Genomic DNA, 18606 nt, shown 5'->3' with positions numbered 1-18606 from the left:
AAGTTATAATCCTCCTAGCATACCTTGGGGTATGATTTGTTTTTACGTTCAGTTCATAAGTAACACGAATGCATCCAATTTTTAATGCTACCTGCCTCCGTGGCCGAGGCCACGGGAGGACGACGCTTCAATCCCGCTTCTGGCCATCCTGATTTAGGTTTTCCGTGATTTCTCTAAATCGCTCCAGGAAAATGCCAGGATGGTTCCTTTGAAAGGGCACGGCCGACTTCCTTCCCCGTTCTTCCCTAATCCGACCTCGCAGTTTGGTCTCTTCCCCCAGAACAACCCAACCGAACGCAACCGAGGTCACGGTAGCTCAGTGTGTTCGGTTAGAGGGTTAGCGGCCATCTGTAATAGAAAAAAACTGAGTGAATGGATCAACGATGATCTGAACGAGTATCATGAGACGTAACTCCGAACAAATACAACTAACAAAATCAAATTAAAAAAAAAAGGTCTCTACGCAAGCTAGTGCCGCTTCGAATGCTGCCGTTTTAGATATCTGAATATTGCCTAAGGCCGAAATTGTACAATCGTACATCAAATAAAGAAAATGTCAGCTGAAGACATCACAAAACCATTTAAAATATTTATAACAGCTGCAGACTCTGTCCAAATATGTTAAAAGGTGTTTGTGCTACGAGTATAAAAACGAAAATTGGAACAGCGACAAGCAGAGTAGAAAATAAGTACACGTAAGCAGTAATATACCGTAAATATACAACTCGCGAGGTACAGTACCCAAAAAACATTGAAAATTTACACAGGCTAGCTGCAGCATCCAAATTGCTGTCGATGTTTTAACTATGTACAACTGAAGACTGAATATGTATTAAATGATAATTAACTCAAGACCCTAAGCTGTCGACAGGCATTGATATACATCAACAGGGACAGCTGAAAATGTGTGCCCCGAGCGGGACTCGAAACCGGGATCGCTTGCTTACATGGCAAACGCTCTATCCATCTGAGCCACCGAGGGCACAGAGGGCAGTCCGACTACAGGGATTTATCTCTGGCACGCTCCCCGCGAGACCCACATTCCCAACTTAATGTCCACGCACTACATTCGTAGTGCCGCTGCCCATTACACTCTTTACTCGCGGCAGACAAACTTACCGAGTCCCGTAAGAGTTCGGGTAATGGCTGTGCATCCAGCACAGAAGAAGGTCAATGGCTGGTTAGCCGGACACATGTCCGAAAGAACAGATACCATCTTCATATAGTTAAGGCTAACCGGCCATTGACCCTCTTCTTCTGTGCTGGATGAACATGCATTTTCCAAACTCTTACGGGACTCGGTAAGTTTGTCTGCCGCGAGTAATGAGTGTAATGGCCAGGGGCACTACGAATGTAGTGGGTGGACATTAAGTTGGGAATAAGGGTCTCACGGGGAGCGTGCAAGGGTTAAATCGCTGCAGTCGCATTATCCTCTGTGCCGCCGGTGGCACAGATGGATAGAGCCTCTACAATGTAAGCAGGAGATCCCGGCTGTGAGTCCCGGTCGGGGCACAAATTATCAACTGTTCCCGTCGAAGTATATCAACGCCAGTCGACAACTTAGGGTCTTGACTAAATTACCATTTCACTCTAAGAAAGCTGCATGTTCACCGATGGTATGTGTTCTTTCGGACAGTCCGAAAGAAGATACCACCTTCATATACACTCCTGGCCATTAAAAATGCTACACCACGAAGATGACGTGCTACAGACACGAAATGTATCCGACAGGAAGAAGATGCTGTGATAAGCAAATCATTAGCTTTTCAGAGCATTCACAAAAGATTGGCGCCGGTGGCGACACCTACAACGTGCTGACATGAGGAAAGTTTCCAACCGATTTCTCACACACAAACAGCAGTTGACCGGCGTTGCCTGGTGAAACGTTGTTGTGATGCCCCGTGTAAGGAGGATAAATGCGTACCATCACGTTTCCGACTTTGATAAAGGTCGGATAGTAACCTATCGCGATTGCGGTTTATCGTATCGCGACATTACTGCTCGCGTTGGTCGAGATACAATGACTGTTAGCAGAATATGGAATCGCTTGGTTCAGGAGGGTAATACGGAACGCCCAGCTGGATCCCAAGTGCCTCGTATCACTAGCAGTCGAGATGACAGGCATCTTATCCACATGGCTGTAACGGATCGTGCAGCCACGTCTCGATCCCTGAGTCAATAGATGGGGACGTTTGCAAGACAACAACCATCTGCACGAAGAGTTCGACGACGTTTGCAGTAGCATGGACTATCAGCTCGGAGACCATGGCTGCGGTTACCCTTGACGCTGCATCACACACAGGAGCGCCTGCGATAGTGTACTCAACGACGAACCTGGGTGCACGAATGGCAAAACGTCATTTTTTCGGATGAATCCAGGTTCTGTATACAGCATCATGATGGTCGCATCCGTGTTTGGCGACATCATGGTGAACGCACATTGGAAGCGTGTATTCGTCATCGTCATACTGGCGTATCACCCGGCGTGATGGTATGGGGTGCCATTGGTTACACGTCTCGGTCACCTCTTGTTCGCAGTGACGGCACTTTGAGCCGGCCGAAGTGGCCGTGCGGTTAAAGGCGCTGCAGTCTGGAACCGCAAGACCGCTACGGTCGCAGGTTCGAATCCTGCCTCGGGCATGGATGTTTGTGATGTCCTTAGGTTAGTTAGGTTTAACTAGTTCTAAGTTCTAGGGGACTAATGACCTCAGTAGTTGAGTCCCGTAGTGCTCAGAGCCATTTGAACCATTTGACGGCACTTTGAACAGTGGACGTTACATTTCAGATGTGTTACGACCCGTGGCTCTACCCTTCATTCGATCCCTGCGAAACCCTACATTTCAGCAGGATAATGCACGACCGCATGTTGCAGGTAATGTACGGGCCTTTCTGGATACAGAAAATGTTCGACTACTGCCCTGGCCAGCACATTCTCCAGATCTCTCAACAATTGAAAACGTCAGGTCAGAGGTGGTTGTTCTGGGTACTGATTTCTCAGGATGTATGCACCCACATTGCGTGAAAATGTAATCACATGTCAGTTCTAGTATAATATATTTGTCCAATGAATACCCGTTTATCATCTGTATTTCTTCGAGGTGTAGCAATTTTAATGGGCAGTTGTGTAGAATATGTATTACGTGAACTGAAGTTGGGTGCAAGATCGAAACGCGAATTGGCGCAAATGAGATTATATCAAAATGGCTGGTTATATTTCGCCAAACAATTGAGAAAGTTTGTGGAATAGTAAATCCTACAGAATGAGACAGGTAGGTTCGAGTCCCGTGCTACTCTGATACTGTAGCGCGGAGAGCGGGCGTGTCGGCAGAGAGCGGCAGCGGGACGCACCTCGACCGCGGCGACGGACGGCGCTGCGACCGCGACGGCCGACACCTGCGCGGCGGCGGGGGAGCCACCCGCAGCACTCGTGCTGGCCACCAGGCTGCGGTACACCCGGCACAGCGCCTCGATCTCCTGCCTGCCGCACACACACAGCACCCGTCTGCGGGCTTCTCACTTAACACACACCAACCAGTTTGTCACTGTCATGGAAGCTGAAACTAGGCCTGGAAATGAATTACAGCACATCTTACAGAAAATAATACGAATTTACAAAAGGAAAGACGTTTGTGCGACCTCTTCTTCTTGAAGTCCGCCCCGATAGCGCGGCGGATTGCTGTCCTAAGGGGCCCGGGTTTGATTCCCGCATGGGTCGGGGATTTTCTCCGTTCAGGGACTGGGTGTTGTGTTGTCTTCATCATCGTTTCATCCTCATCCGGCGCGCAGGTCGTCCAATATGGCGTCGAATGTAATAAGACCTGCACCAAGGCGGCCGGACCTGCCCCGTAAGGGGACTCCCGGCCAATTACGCCAAACGCTCATTGGTTTTTTCTTCTTAAAAGGGGCAATAGTTTCCGGCGCTGTTATCTTGTTACCGGTTGATCTAGTTTCACGCACGTCAGGTCGCTGGAGTTCTCTTGGAAGGCTCATTCCATTGTTAAAGAAAAATGTATACACAGTAGTCCCACTGAAATAAAGCTGGTTTCATAAATCAACAGCTACAACCGTTATAATATATCTACATGCACAAGAAAGGATCAGATCCTGAAGGCGGCAGCGTTATTACACGGAGCTAGAGTTTGTACAGGCTGCCCAGGAGGAACGGTCAATATTATAGAATATGACAGAAAGGCACGTTGTTGCTTTAAATAGAGATGGGGCCCGCACCCACGTGGTGACCAGACCAAAAGTTCTACTGTCACCTCCGTCAACATGTTAGTTATCTAATAAGTGGATCACAGGATGCTGGGCTGTGATGTTATCCGTGCGTCTGAGTAAGACTACGCATTAACACGGTCCATCAGGTGATAGACAGTGGACGAAACGCGAATGAGGGTAGAAATTTGAAGAGCAGAGGGAAATAAGTGTCAAGGCTCGTGCCGTGGGAAAAGAACCTCTGTGACACTGGGATGGGTAGTAAGAACAGTAGTGGCTTACTAGCTGCGATAGTTCATGCAAGGTTGGTTCCCAGTACCTACTGCAACCTACATCCTTCTGAATCTGCTTAGTGTATTCATCTCTTGGTCTGCCTCTACGATTTTTACCATCCACGCTGCCCTCCAATACTAAATTGGTGATCCCTTGTTGCCTCAGAACATGTCCTACCAACCGATCCCTTCTTCTAGTCAAGTTGTGCCACAAACTTCTCTTCTCCCCAATTCTATTCAATACCTCCTCATTAGTTATGTGGTCTACCCATCTAATCTTCAGCATTCTTCTGTACCACCACATTCCGAAAGCTTCTATTCTCTTCTTGTCTAAAATATGTATCTTCCATGTTTCGCTTCCATACATGTCTCCACTCCAGACAAATACTTTCAGAAACGACTTCCTGACATTTAAATCTATACTCCATGTTAACAAATTTCTCTTCTTCAGAAATGCTTTCCTTGCTATCGCCAGTCTGCATTTTATATCCTCTCTACTTCGACCATCATCAGCTATTTTGCACACCAAATATCAAAATTCATCTACTACTTTAAGTGTCTCATTTCCTAATCTAATTCCCTCAGCATCACCCGACTTAATTCGACTACATTCCATTATCCTCGTTTTGCTCTTGTTGATGTTCATCTTATGTCCTCCTTTCAAGACTCTGTCCATTCCGTTCAGCTGCTCTTTCAGGTCCTTTGCTGTCTCTGACAGAATTACAACGTCAACGGCGAACCTCAAAGTTTTTATTTCTTTTCCATGGATTTTAATTCCTACTCCGAATTTTACTTTTGTTTCCTTTACTGCTTGCTCAATATACAGATTGAATAACATTGGGGATAGGCTACAACCCTGTCTCACTGCCTTCCCGACCACTGCTTCCCTTTCATGTCCCTCAACTCTTATAACTGCCATCTGGTTTCTGTACAAATCGTAAATAGCCTTTCGCTCCCAGTATTTGACCGCTGCCACCTTCAGAATTTGAAAGAGAGTATTCCAGTCAACTTTTTAAAAATCTGTCTCTAAGTCTACAAATGCTAGAAACATAGGTTTGCCTTTCCTTAATCTATCTTCTAAGATAAGTCGTAGGGTCAGTATTGCCTCACGTGTTCCAACATTTCTACGGAATCCAAACTGATCTTCCCCGAGGTCGGCTTCTACCAGTTTTAGCATTCGTCTGTAAATAATTTGTGTTAGTATTTTGCAGCTGTGACTTATTAAACTGATAGTTCGGTAATTTTTCACATCTGTCAACACCTGCTTTCTTTGGGATTGGAATTACTGTATTCTTCTTGAAGTCTGGGGGTATTTCGCCTGTCTTATATATCTGCTCACCAGATGGTAGAAAAGCTCATTTGAAGCAAAAAACTTATATGGACACATGCCCCATTACGAATGGTTTCCGAGATACAACACATTTAAGGTAAATTTGCATGTTGACAATTTCAGTCATTTTAGAAGAGCAAGTGACGGGACAGATTTACTTGCGGTTCTTTTTATTTTTAATTCGTTTGTTGGACACCCTGATGACGTTTTTTTTCCACGCAGACTGCGATGTGTTTCCAGCATGATGGAGCCTCTCCACAGGTTAGCAGACATGTGAGGGAATGTCTCAAGTGCACTTGACCTAATCACCGCATTGGTAATGGCAGTACAATTAACTGGTCGTCAAGATCGCCAGACCTTACGCATCAGATTTTTGTTTGTGGAGTTGGAGAAGTATGAAGTGTACAAACGAAATGTGAATATGCGAGATGAACTGCTTGGTCGCATCATGGACGCTGCTGCCCTCCATTTTGGAACGTGCAGAGGCGTTCAGACAAGCAACACAACATGTTCTCCAAAGAGAGCACAAATGCATTAAAGTTGACGATGGGATACTCAGTCATTTATTGTAAACTGTACAACAGTTTAAATATGACGTGCACTATAATGCTTACAGGCAAATGTATTAAAATGGGTTCTTTTTAATTGATACTTTGTAAAACGCATGTCATAATGTTTACTAAATGTTGTACATGTGCAAATGTGTACATCTGACAATGTACTGAACAACACAGAAAATAAATAACAATTTACGTCAAACGTGTTATGTCTCGGAAACCATTCGGAATAGGGCACATATTCATATGAAGATTGTTCCTGCCCTATTCCTAAGGTTGACCGTTCCTCCTGGGACACCCTGTATTTAGAAACTATACTGCAGATATGAATCACGGGACTTGAAAGGGAGACAGTAGTTCTCAAGGCAGTGAGAGAGGATTAAAGCATATCCACAATGTTGTTGAAACTGTACTGTCTTTGACACAAAACCTATCACAAATACCTAAGCCGCCAATAAAACTGGCCGCCCCTCAGAGCTTTAAGTCTCACTGTCTGAACGATCTGGCAGCATTGAAGCGTGCGAAATCTTGTTTTCCATTGGAGCCGCTGTAAAGTTGTATCTGCATTTCGTTTGTTTGCTAAAACTACACTGAAGAACCAAAGAAACTGATACACCTGCCTAATATCGTGTAGGGCCCCTGCCAGCACACAGAAGTACCGGAACACGACGTGGGGTGGATTCAACTAACGTCTGAAGTAGTGCTGGAGGGAACTGACACCATGTATCCTGCAAGGCCGGCAATAAATCGGTAGGAGTACGAGCAGGTGACGATCTCTTCTGAACAGCACGTTGCAAAGCATCCCTGATATTCTCAATAACGTTTAAATCTGGGGAGTTTGGTGGCCAGCGGAAGTGTTTAAACTCAGAACAGTGTTTCTGGAGCCAATCTGTGGCAATTCTGGGGGTGTGGGGTGTCGCATTGTCCTGCTGGAATTCCCCAAGTCCGTTTGAATGCACAATGGACATGAATGGATGCATATGATCAGACAAGATGCTTACGTAGGCGTCACCTGTCAGGGTCGTATACAGACGTACTAGGAGCCCCATACCACTCTAACTGGACACACCCCACACCATTAAAGAACCTCCACCAGCTTGAATGGTCCCCTGTTGACATGCAGGGTCCATGGATTCATGAGGTGGTCTCCATATCCGTACACGTCCATCCGATAGATACAATCTGAAACGAGACTCGTCCGACCGGGCAACAGGTTCCCATTCACTAACAGTCCAATGTCTGTGTTGACAGGCCCAGACGAGGCGTAAAGTTTTGTGTCGTGCAGTCATCAAGGGTACACGAGTGGGCCTGCGGTTCCGAAAGCTCCTATCGATGATGTTTCGTTGAATCGTTCGCACGCTGACACTTGTTGATGGCCCAGCATTAAAATCCGTAGCAATTTGCGGAAGGGTTGCACTTTGTTGCGTTGAACAATTCTCCTCAGTCGTCGTTGGTCCGTTCATGCAGTATCTTTCTCCTGCCGCAGCGATATTGCAGACTGATGTTTTGCTGGAATCCTGATATTCACGGTACACACGCGAAATGGTCGTACGGGAAAATCTCCACTTCATCGCTACCTCAGAGATGCTGTGTCTCTGCCGGCCGCTGTGGCCGAGCGGTTCTTGGCACTTCAGTCCGGAACGGCGCTGCTGCTACGGTCGCAGGTTCGAATCCTGCCTCGGGTATGGATGTGTGTGATGTCCTTAGGTTAGTTAGTTTTAAGTAGTTCTAAGTCTAGGGGACTGATGACCTCAGTTGTTAAGTCCCATAGTGCTCAGAGCCATTTGATTTCCTGTGCCCCATCACTCGTGCGCCGATTATAACACCATGTTCAAACTCAATTAAATCTTGATAACCTGCCATTGTAGCAGCAGTATCCGATCAATAACTGTGCCGGCCAATTGTTGTCGTATATAGGCGTTGCCGAATTCAGCCCCATGTTCTGTCTGTTTACATATCTCCGTATTTGAATACGTATGCCTGTATGTTTCTTTGGCGCTTCAGTGTAACTTTGATAGAATCTCAAAGATTTTTTCTTTCAATTTGTAACCCAGCAGTAGCAGTGATACCTTTCGAAAACACTCCTTCGAAAGAGTTAGCAACTGCATCAAGATCAAAACAGTTTATGCTCGAAAGTTTCCTCGCCAAGCAGCGGCTACTGGCCACCGGCCAGCGGCCTTAAGCACGTTTCTGTTCTCGCATTGGCAAGCATAAAATCGTTTATTATCGTAGTTTAATTTTCCACATGGAATAATTTCGATAAATCGAGTGAACAACGTGCAGTAACAGCGGTGCAGTCTTTGCTCGTGCAGCATACGGCATGAAGAATACTGACGTGTATGAACTACCTTCACCGCTACAATGTACCTAAAACAAAATTTGGTTGGTATGTAAGTTGAAACATTGGTGTTTAGTGTGTTACTACGAGTGTATTTATCGAATGTCATTTTTTACTGGAAGTTCTAGCACTTGCCTTGCAGTTACATATTGAATTTTGCATACTTGACCTTACAAACGTTGTTTCAGCTTTACAAAATAGAGTCTGAAGTGAAGGAAGATCTGTAGCTTGCGACAAATTGTTCGCTTTGGGTTTAATACGGGTGAAGACAACGGAGACCGCTCGAAATATTTGTGCCGTGTGTGGTGCGAGCTGTCGAAGAAATCACGTTAGAAAATGTTTTTCTCGACTCAAGAAGCATCTTTCTGATATGAATGATTTTCCACATTCAGAAAGTCCCATCAGTTGACAAATGATATGAATTGCTACCATTTAACCTACGTTCGACATTATCATTTTAATGGGAAAGATTCCTAAGTCGGATGCAGAATTAGTGCTTGCTCCAATTGGAAGCATCAAAATTCCAAGAGTTTATTTGTGCTTGAATGGCCTCTGAGCTCTAATCGATGATCATATGTAATGTTGTTACTGTTGACAGATTATAATGCCTTCATTCTAACTTCATAACAGCATTAAGTAGCACGGGTATACTACGAACTGCTACCCAGGGGCATGTCCATCGCAGTTGCCAATAACTGAGATGTCTTCAGGTCACAGTGTAAGGAAAATGGGCGACAATCTTATTCAAAATGTGACAGAACATATTTTTTATTATTAATTTTTATCATACGTTTACTTTTGTGCTCAATAACCTAATGGAAAAACGGTATGAAAACATGCTCTGCTCTAACACAAATGAATGACAACTTAGCGTGATCACCTTAAACAAAAGTCTGTTTTAATAAACGATAACGCATCTGCAACACATGCCTGCATAAATCGTCACAAATTAGTAAGATTTTTTGGAAGTTTGAAATGGTCTGTGTCTACGTCCCGTCCTGTGACGTACACAACTAGCATGGAAAAGTGGCTGTTGGAGTAGCGTAAAGAATTCCAATTAACAAATTATTATGCCACACTTTTGTATTCTCAAAAAACTAAAATTTATTCCAGTAGAAGCACAAGAAACAGGTATTATCATGTGTGCCCTACGTAAGTTTTTCAACCTTATGTTAAGAGATACTGAAAATAGCAAGAGGATTTATGATGGAGAAGATTTCTTAAGTTTTTCTTTACTGTTTTGTGATCTGGCTACATGCAGTTCTGTCACAGAATAGGTAAAATGCTCGTTTTCAGTGAGACTGGAATCAAGAGCTAACGCAGCTTTCACTTTTCAGTGCGAACACGTTACCTCATAACTATCGTAGCACTTGTTTCTCCCTCATTGCGCCATTGGTGCCTAAGACAGTACAGATGGACTCATGACCTCCATTGCCATTTTCAGAATCGAAACGGCCCTAACAGACGAAGGAGAACAGACAACTCGATTTTACCTCTTAAGGACTTTGTCTCTCTCAAAAAGAAAAGTCCCACCCGTATCAACGCAACACAGGCCCGACTATTTAAAAGCATTTGGTGTCTTGAAATGTATTTTTATTTTTCCCACAAACAGAGCATTATGTCGCATTTTTGTTATATTTTCCGCAGAATCTTCCGAAAGTTACATATTTACTGTTTTGTTCTACTAAATATGTCACCCTACAGTTTCCACAAAAATCGCCATCAAAATCGGTATGAACAGTTTACTCATGCGAAATAAGTTGCCCATGCCTCAATGTGACCTCAGTTTCAGACTTTGATGTGGTGCGGTGAAGTCTACGGATGAACACTGCTGCGACACTGTAAAACCTTTCAACCTTGTTCCATTCTACGGAAGCAGAAATAGCTTCCTCGAAATGAAAACGTTGTAGATGTGACATCTCAGTTTTCCGAACCACATAGGCCCAAATTTAAAGATTTGTCTGTGGAAACAAGGTGAGGACGTTAAGGTCATTTGGAGTGGTCTGTCACACTTATAGCATGTGGAAAGGTCCGTCCGTTCGATATCGGCCAGCTACGGCGTCACTCGGCGCTCGGCTAGCAGCTAATCGAAAGGCGCGCTGAGTTGTGCTTCGCGTTGCCAGGCAACCGACCGGCCAATGACGCGCTAGCGGTCGCCTCGTGGCTGTCGCCCCGGCTAAGCGCTCACCACGTGACACCGACTTTATGAGGTGCAACGACGCCGAGAAAGCTAATAAAACAAGCCTTGATTACACAAAACATCAAGTGTACGCGTGTTTAAACGCTGCGTATGGAAAATTGCCGGTGGATGAGGGCTGACGCTTCATACAACCCGCTGAGGTTTTCGAGGTTTTAGCAGTGTGCTGAGGCTTATCTTGAGAATCAGAATGAGATTTGAGGTGTCCATAGCCCTCTGCCAGAAATGTCGCAATGTTATTAGTTGATAAAATATTAGACTACGAGTTGGAAGTATCAAGTTTACGAGCCGGCCGGTGTGGCCGTGCGATTCTAGGCTCTTCAGTCTGGAACCGCGTGACCGCTACGGTCGCAGGTTCGAATCCTGCCTCGGGCATGGATGTGTGTGATGTCCTTAGGTTAGTTAGGTTTAATTAGTTCTAAGTTCTAGGCGACTGATGACCTCAGAAGTTAAGTCGCATAGTGCTCAGAGCCATCAAGTTTACGAAACTTTGCTAATGAAGGCATCAGAGACCAAATCAGTATTACCATCTCGAAAACACACTTCACAGACGTGTGCGATACTTCAACATGGAGTTGTATGGAAGGCGTAGTGAGCAGTATGCATTTTTTGTGGGCAACGTGGCCGTTTAGCTGTAAACAGGTGTACATGCAAGCTCCTCAGTTGAAGAAGGAAGTTGAACAGAAAACATAAACATAAATCGAAAAGGCAATGCTTCAAGAGGCCATGTCAGAGCACTAATGAGAATGAAGTCTATCGCAGGGTGACATTTTCATACTCTGGTTTTATTTGAGATGCACCTGACGATTACAACGTAATGAAGCAACATAGTTTATTAAGCATCTGCAGGATGTGGATCCCCACAAATACAAAATTTTAATAGTTGAAAAACGTTGTAGCTTGAGTGGTGCGCAGCTTTGATGTATGTGATGGCCATTTTTGATTCGTATGTGTTTACAAAAAGCTGGTTATATTGATTTTCTTTTGTTTAATTTACTTCTCGTTATATTTTAAGATGTTAGATTCTTCACTGATTTCATCTGTTTTTACCGTGGAATAAGAGATTACATGAGTGATGCATTTTAATTACCACGTTGTAATTATGTTTTGGGAATTGACAAAGTTTGTACTGCTGTAATATATTATTAACACTGTGAGATGTTACGTTACAAAATTGCTCTGTGTTCCATCAGCTAGCCGCACATGATGGGCGGTGTTGAATGAGACTGCTCCGGCAAAAAAGCTTGAACAAAAATGAAGAAAAGTAATACAAGACTCTTTTATCGACTTTTGTATTAAAAACGACTTCCATCGAAGCAATAGAGCTTGAGAATACAATAGAGTGTGAACCCACTTGTGGCAGCTTACCCCCAATCCCAGAAACTAAGCCATTCCTGTGATTAGGGTTAGCAGTTATCTTTTTGACAAAATGTGGCCCTGATATCACTGTAATGGTGCTAGAAAATCGTAGATCTATACCCAGAACCAGATTTTACCTGTCTCATATAAATAATGATCACAAAATGGATTAGCCTCATGAATTTCTACCACCGTAACCGATTTCAACAAAATTTAGGCTTACGGAATACTTCTATTGTATGAATAATCACCTGACGAGTTCTTTAATAGATTATTTCCGACAGCTTTGAATTTCACTTTGACCTCACAAATCTACCCCAACCTCAGCTCCAACTGCAAAAAAAGTTACTGATTTCATCCCTCTGAATTCATCCTAAGTAATTTCCTTGAAGTTTAAACAACTTTAAACTTTAACAATGCTTCATAATGCCTTTCTTCATCCATAAGAAGATACTGTGAAACTTTTTTGTCACCACCGATTTAAACACGTCTCTCTACGTACTCTTTTGACCCTATCTCTCACCAACTTTTGACAAAGTGAACACAGATAGCAGAAACATATGAGCTCTGCAACTCATAGCCTAATGATTGCAAAAATTTCCATTAGAAAGATTTTCTCGATCCAGGTTTCTTTGATTATTCCACCAGAATCGTCTTTCCAAACCATTCTTTTGCTAGCCTCTCTTTCCAGCCCCCAACATAAAAAGTCTTTCGGCAGTGAAACCAGACATCTCGCCGAGAATATCTTGTTTTCAGAAGTGGTTTGCAGGTGCAATTTATCTTGCAACAAAATATTTTAGACGATCGCAATCGTATTTCTTCACTCCACTTGAGCCAGTGAATTTCTATGTAAAATGCTGTCACCGGCGGCCTGCCATTCAAAACTATAGAGATGGGTTTGAAATATTAAAAATTCCCGTTTAAATCATAGAACATCATTATTAAGCCGTACGTCTGTACTTAAGAACAAACAAGAACTGCCTTTTGTAAAATATTTTCACATGTTATATCCATCACTCAGTGGTCGATAATTCAATTTTCTGCTTTCTTTAGCTGGCTGACAAGTTCATTTTGTTAAAAAGGAAATCAACTGTTTTCAATAATACTAGACGATTCGCTGGTATAGTTTAGCGAGGAGTGTGATGGATTTTGAGACACGGAGATGAACAGAACCAGCGCCGAAAAAGCGCGACGGATTAACGACCGTTGATCTAGTACACCGGCCAGCCTCCATGAGGTTTTTAGGTGGTTTTACACACTCCTCTGAGTAAATGTTGGGCTGGTCTCCTATCTCCGCCTCAGGATAATACGATGCACAAGTACCTCAAATACCACAACCAACAGAAAAAAGTTTGCATAATTTTCAGAGAAGTGGTGCACACGACTTTTCCGCCTTAGGTAACTGTTGACTATAGGGACTAGAAGGTCATCCGGCCACAAAGTTTAAAAAATGCCAAAATCCAGAAAACAGAGGATTCCTTACGACGAGATAAACTCGAGGAAAGAGTGTGAATGTATAGAGCGCTACCACTACACTTCGGCAGACGGTTTATTGCGACTAATGAACTGTAAACATTCGCTTTGTAGTTTTTAGTGATGGTAGTAGCTGAAACACGTCCCGAAATCAACACATATTAAAAACTGTGTGTATGTATGTATGCATGCGTGTGTGTGTGTGTGTGTGTGTGTGTGTGTGTGTGTGTGTGTTCCACATCTCCGGCTAAACCACCAGACCGATATCAACCAAACTTGGTACACCTACTCTTGCTGTCAGGCAGCAATCGCTGTTGGGGTAAGAACGATCTACCTATCACAGTTTAAGAGATATTACGTCATAACCTATGAGCTGCTTGAAAACCTTCTGCATCATGCATGACGAAACTCTATTCGCAATCAATTTCGCGGACAGTATCCACATATGCATCTAAATCCGCCTACAAAATTACATTATGGTACGACACAACATACTTCAGGAGATATGACGTCATAAACATTGAGACAGAAAAGCTGCCGCATCATGGATGACGTTTAAATTAACTGCTTCTTTGCTACTAACTCTGATCGCAACATATTTCGCAGACAGTGCCCACATATGCAGCTCAATGTATCTATACAAATATATCGTTGTACGACACATAGTTCAAGAGATATGACGCCACAAACACTGAGATGCGCGAAAAAATGCCGCATCATGCATGAGGTTTTAATACGTTTATATAAATGCGCTGTGTCTGTTCTTTTGAACATGCCCGTAAAAAACAGACACGAAGCAATCATACATTGAAGAGCCAAAGAAACTGGTACACCTGCCTAATATCGTGTAGGGCCCCCGCGAGCATACAGAAGTGCCGCAACACGACGTGGCATGGTCTCGACTGCCACTGTAGCAGCAGTAACCGATCTGACAACTGCGCCATTTTTTTCCCTTTGTTGTGATTTCGACACCTTTACAATAAAGGTAGGCCGGCAGCAGCCTATCTACGCCGCTCTTCAGCCACAGATAACACAGACTGTGTAAAGAGAGACAGAAAACAAAACAAACATGGTGGATAAAAACGGTAGACAGAAATATTAAAATACATGAAGCCGTTCACAGGCGCACTGTCAGAATAAAAACGTTCAGCACTGTATACAAACGGAGGAGACAGAAAGCACACACGTGAACGAAGGAGCACAAACAGAGACATACACAAGCACTGAAGACGATCTCCGGCGCACAAAGATTCACTGTTCACACACAAAGCCAGGGACCTGCCAAAGGGAAGAGGTGCAGGTAGGAAGGAGAGGAGGAAGGTGTTGATGCCAGTGGCAGAGGAGAAGGGAGGGGATAAGGGAGGGGGGTTAGCGGAAGCCCAGTGGGAGTGAAGGGAGGGAGGAAGAGAGGAGGGAGAGAGGGGAGAGAGGGGGCCCTGGGGGAAAAACACAGGGGGAGGAAGGGGAGGATCAAAGTTGGTAGGAGGGGTAGATGGAGGGGATGAGGGCATCATCAGGGAGAGGGAGTTGATGGAAGCCACCTTGGGCAAGGGTATGGAGTGTGGAGAGATGGAGAGTGGGTGGTATGTGGGCGTACAGTCGCGGCAGTGGGCGGAGGTGGGAAAGGATGGGAGAGACAAGCGGATGAGGGGGATCAAGTTTGTGGGAGGTGTAAAGGATCCGTAACCGTTCGAGGAAAAGGAGGAGGTGTGAGAACGGAATTAAGTCATACAGGATTTGCGTGAGGGAGGGGAGACGGATGTGATAGGCAAGGCGGAGCACATGGCGTTACATGATTTGAAGGGATTTGTAGAAGGTACGAGGGGTTTGGATATCCAGGCAGGATGGGCATAGCAGAGGATATGGTGGATGAGGGATTTATAGGTGTGGATGATGGTCGAGAGATACAGACCCCATGTGCCAGGAAGGAGCTTGAGGAGGTGGAGTCTGGAGCGTGCCTGGGCTTGGATCGTCGGGGGATGGGGGGTCCAGGAGAGGCGACGGTCGAGGGTGACGCCAAAGTACTTGAGGGTTGGGGTGAGGTTGATAGAACGGCCGTAGATGGTGAGATAGAAATCGAGGAGATGGAAGGAAATGGTGTTTTTGCCTACAGTGATCGCCTGGGTCTTGGAAGGATTGACCTTGAGCAGCCACTGGTTACACCAAGTGGTGAACTGGTCAAGATGGGATTGGAGAAAGTGCTGGGAGCGTTGCAGGGTGGGGGCGAGGGCAAGGAAGGCGGTGTCATCAGCGTATTGGAGAAGGTAAAACTGCACCAGACATTTGCCGTCTTATTTAGGCAATGCTGACTGCAGCGCCATATTCTGCCTGTTTACATATCTCTGTATTTGAAGACTCATGCCTATACCAGTTTCTTTGGTGCTTCAGTGTGTTATTGTTTCACCTCAATGGGCAATGAATGCCCAACCTTCAGTGTGGATGCACATTTACATTCGACCTCCAGCAGGAATCTAAAATTAGCGAGCATGGAGAACAAAGAGGGGGTCTGTGGGTAGGTGGGGCTAAGTGAGAATATACATCAGCCGGGGAGCATGCTGAGATATTCCGTGCATTTGAGATAAATACTGTGCTGGGTGGCGAACTGGTTGAACTGGTTTTCTAAGCCATCCCGCCTGGATCGCCGCCCCTCCCACCTTCTACAAATCCCTTAAAATCCTGGAATGCCATGTGCTCTGCCTCGCCTATCGCATCCACCTCCCGTCTCCCACGTGGATCCTCTACGACTTAATTCCATTCCCACACCTCCTCCTTTTCCTCCAACGGATACGGACCTTTACATCTCCCGCAAACCTGATCCCCCTCACCCGTTTGTCTCTCCCATCCTTCCCCACCCCCATCTGCTGCCACACCTGTACTCCCACATCCCACCTGCTCTCCATCTTTCCACACTCCATACCCTTGCCCAAGGTGGTTTCCATCAACTCCTCTCCCTGATGATGCCCTCATCCCCTCCATCTACCCCTCCTACAAACTTTGATCCTCCCCTTCCTCCCCCTGTGTTTTTCCTACAGGGCACCCTCTTACACTTCTCTCCCTCCTCTCTTCCTCCCTCCCTCCCCTCCCCTCATGGGCTTCCACAACCCCCCCTACCCTCTCCCCTCCCTCTCCCCCTCACTTCTCCTCTCCCACTGGCATCAACATCCTCCCCCTATCCCTCCTACCCATACCTCTTCCCTTTCGCAGGTCCCCGGCTTTGTGCGTGAACAGTCCAGCTTCGTGCACCGGAGGTCGTCGACAGTGCTCGTGTGTGTTTTCGCGTCAGTGCTTCAGTGTCTCTCCGTTTGTGCTCCTCCGTCAAGTGTGCCGGCCTGAGTGGCCGTGCGGTTCTAGGCGCTACAGTCTGGAACCGAGCGACTGCTACAGTCGCAGGTTCGAATCCTGCCTCGGGCATCGATGTGTGTGATGTCCTTAGGTTAGTTAGATTTAATTAGTTCTAAGTTCTAGGCGACTGACGGCCTCAGAAGCTAAGTCGCAATGTGCTCAGAGCCATTTGAACCCATTTTTTCAAGTGTGTAAACTCGTTCTTCCCCGTTGTGTACAGTGATGAACGTTTTTTATCCAATCAGTGCGCACGTGAACGGTTTTATTTATTTTTTACTTTATCTGTTTCCCGTTTTTGTCCACCATATTTGTTTGTTTTTCTGTCTTTTTGTTTTCCTGTATGTATTCACTGTGGCCGAAGAACGGCGTAGATAGGCCGCTGCCGGCCTACCTTTATTGTAAAAGTATTAAAATAACAATAAAGAAAGCCGGCCGCTGGTGGCCGAGCGGTTCTGGCGCTACAGTCTGGAACCGCGCGACCGCTACGGTCGCAGGTTCGAATCCTGCCTCGGGCATGGATGTGTGTGTTGTCCTTAGGTTAGTTAGGTTTAAGTAGTTCTAAGTTCTAGGGGACTTATGACCTCAGCAGTTGAGTCCCATAGTGCTCAGAGCCATTTGAACCAATAAAGAAAAAGAGCGAAGTGTTTACGTAACTGCCTACTAAGCAGGAGATCCTGGGTCCGAGTTCCAGTCATGCACACTTTTCACTCATCGCCACAGATTCCGTAGAAAGTTCCGATGCAGCTGATCATTAGTTCCTATCCTTTCCTGTCTCCCCCCCCCTCCTCCTTCAATTTAAATAATATTTAATACATTTATTGTTTATTATTGAGACACTCCTACAGTCGAGTTAGCTTGATCGCCCTTTTGACAATTTTCAACTGCGAAGCGCAGACAGCTGTAAGCTAAAACAATATCCGTCTGTAGAGAAATGAAGAGGCGTTGTCTTAGATACATGTACAAAATCGCGTTGTAGACAAGTGAACCAGATGTACTTATTCATTTGTACGTTATCCATATTTCTTTGCACGATTTTTTCATAATTTCAAAGGTGTTTTCACAAGTACATGGAAATGAATTTTTTGGTACTACACTACAAAAACAGTCCAACAGTCCATTTTTTTGTTTTCGTTTCCAAAAGAAAACTGAAATATTGAATACAAGGGCAATGCGAGGATTTTCAGCCAATAATGTAATAAATAACTACTAAGCCATCTGGACAGCACGATTCACAGAAGCAACGAAAGTTCACTAACTTCAACATGGCTCAAATGGCTCTGAGCACTATGGGACTTAACTTCTGAGATCATCAGTCCCCTAGAACTTAGAACTACTTAAACCTAACTAACCTAAGGACATCACACACATCCACGCCCGAGGCAGGATTCGAACCCATGACCGTAGCGGTGGCGCGTTTCCAGACTGAAGCGCCTAGAACCGCTCGGCCACTCCAGCCGGCTCACTAACTTCAGTTACACCTTTAATTAGAGTACGCAGATTACTGACTTTGAATGTTCGATGCG

At 45.0% G+C, this 18606-nt stretch overlaps 1 protein-coding gene across 2 annotated transcripts in view; it reads right to left on the bottom strand.

Annotated features, from left to right (window-relative positions):
• Window positions 1-14682, bottom strand: part of LOC126247056 (calaxin) — an 87969-nt gene extending 73287 nt beyond the window's left edge. For both annotated transcript variants that reach the window (XR_007545387.1, XM_049948445.1), the window contains exons 1-2: window positions 14575-14682; window positions 3349-3474 (exon numbers count right to left, since the gene is read on the bottom strand). Coding sequence is in view for 1 of the 2 variants with exons in the window: in XM_049948445.1 (XP_049804402.1) it covers window positions 3349-3474; window positions 14575-14607 (159 nt within the window). In the remaining variant the exon portion in view is untranslated. The remainder of the gene's footprint in view (window positions 1-3348; window positions 3475-14574) is intronic.
• Window positions 14683-18606: the final 3924 nt, after the last annotated feature.

Source organism: Schistocerca nitens, chromosome 1 (genome assembly GCF_023898315.1).
Source record: "Schistocerca nitens isolate TAMUIC-IGC-003100 chromosome 1, iqSchNite1.1, whole genome shotgun sequence".
Lineage (NCBI taxonomy): Eukaryota > Metazoa > Arthropoda > Insecta > Orthoptera > Acrididae > Schistocerca > Schistocerca nitens.
The sequence above is the reverse complement of the archived record's forward strand: the minus strand, read 5'-3'. Positions and strand labels throughout refer to the sequence as shown.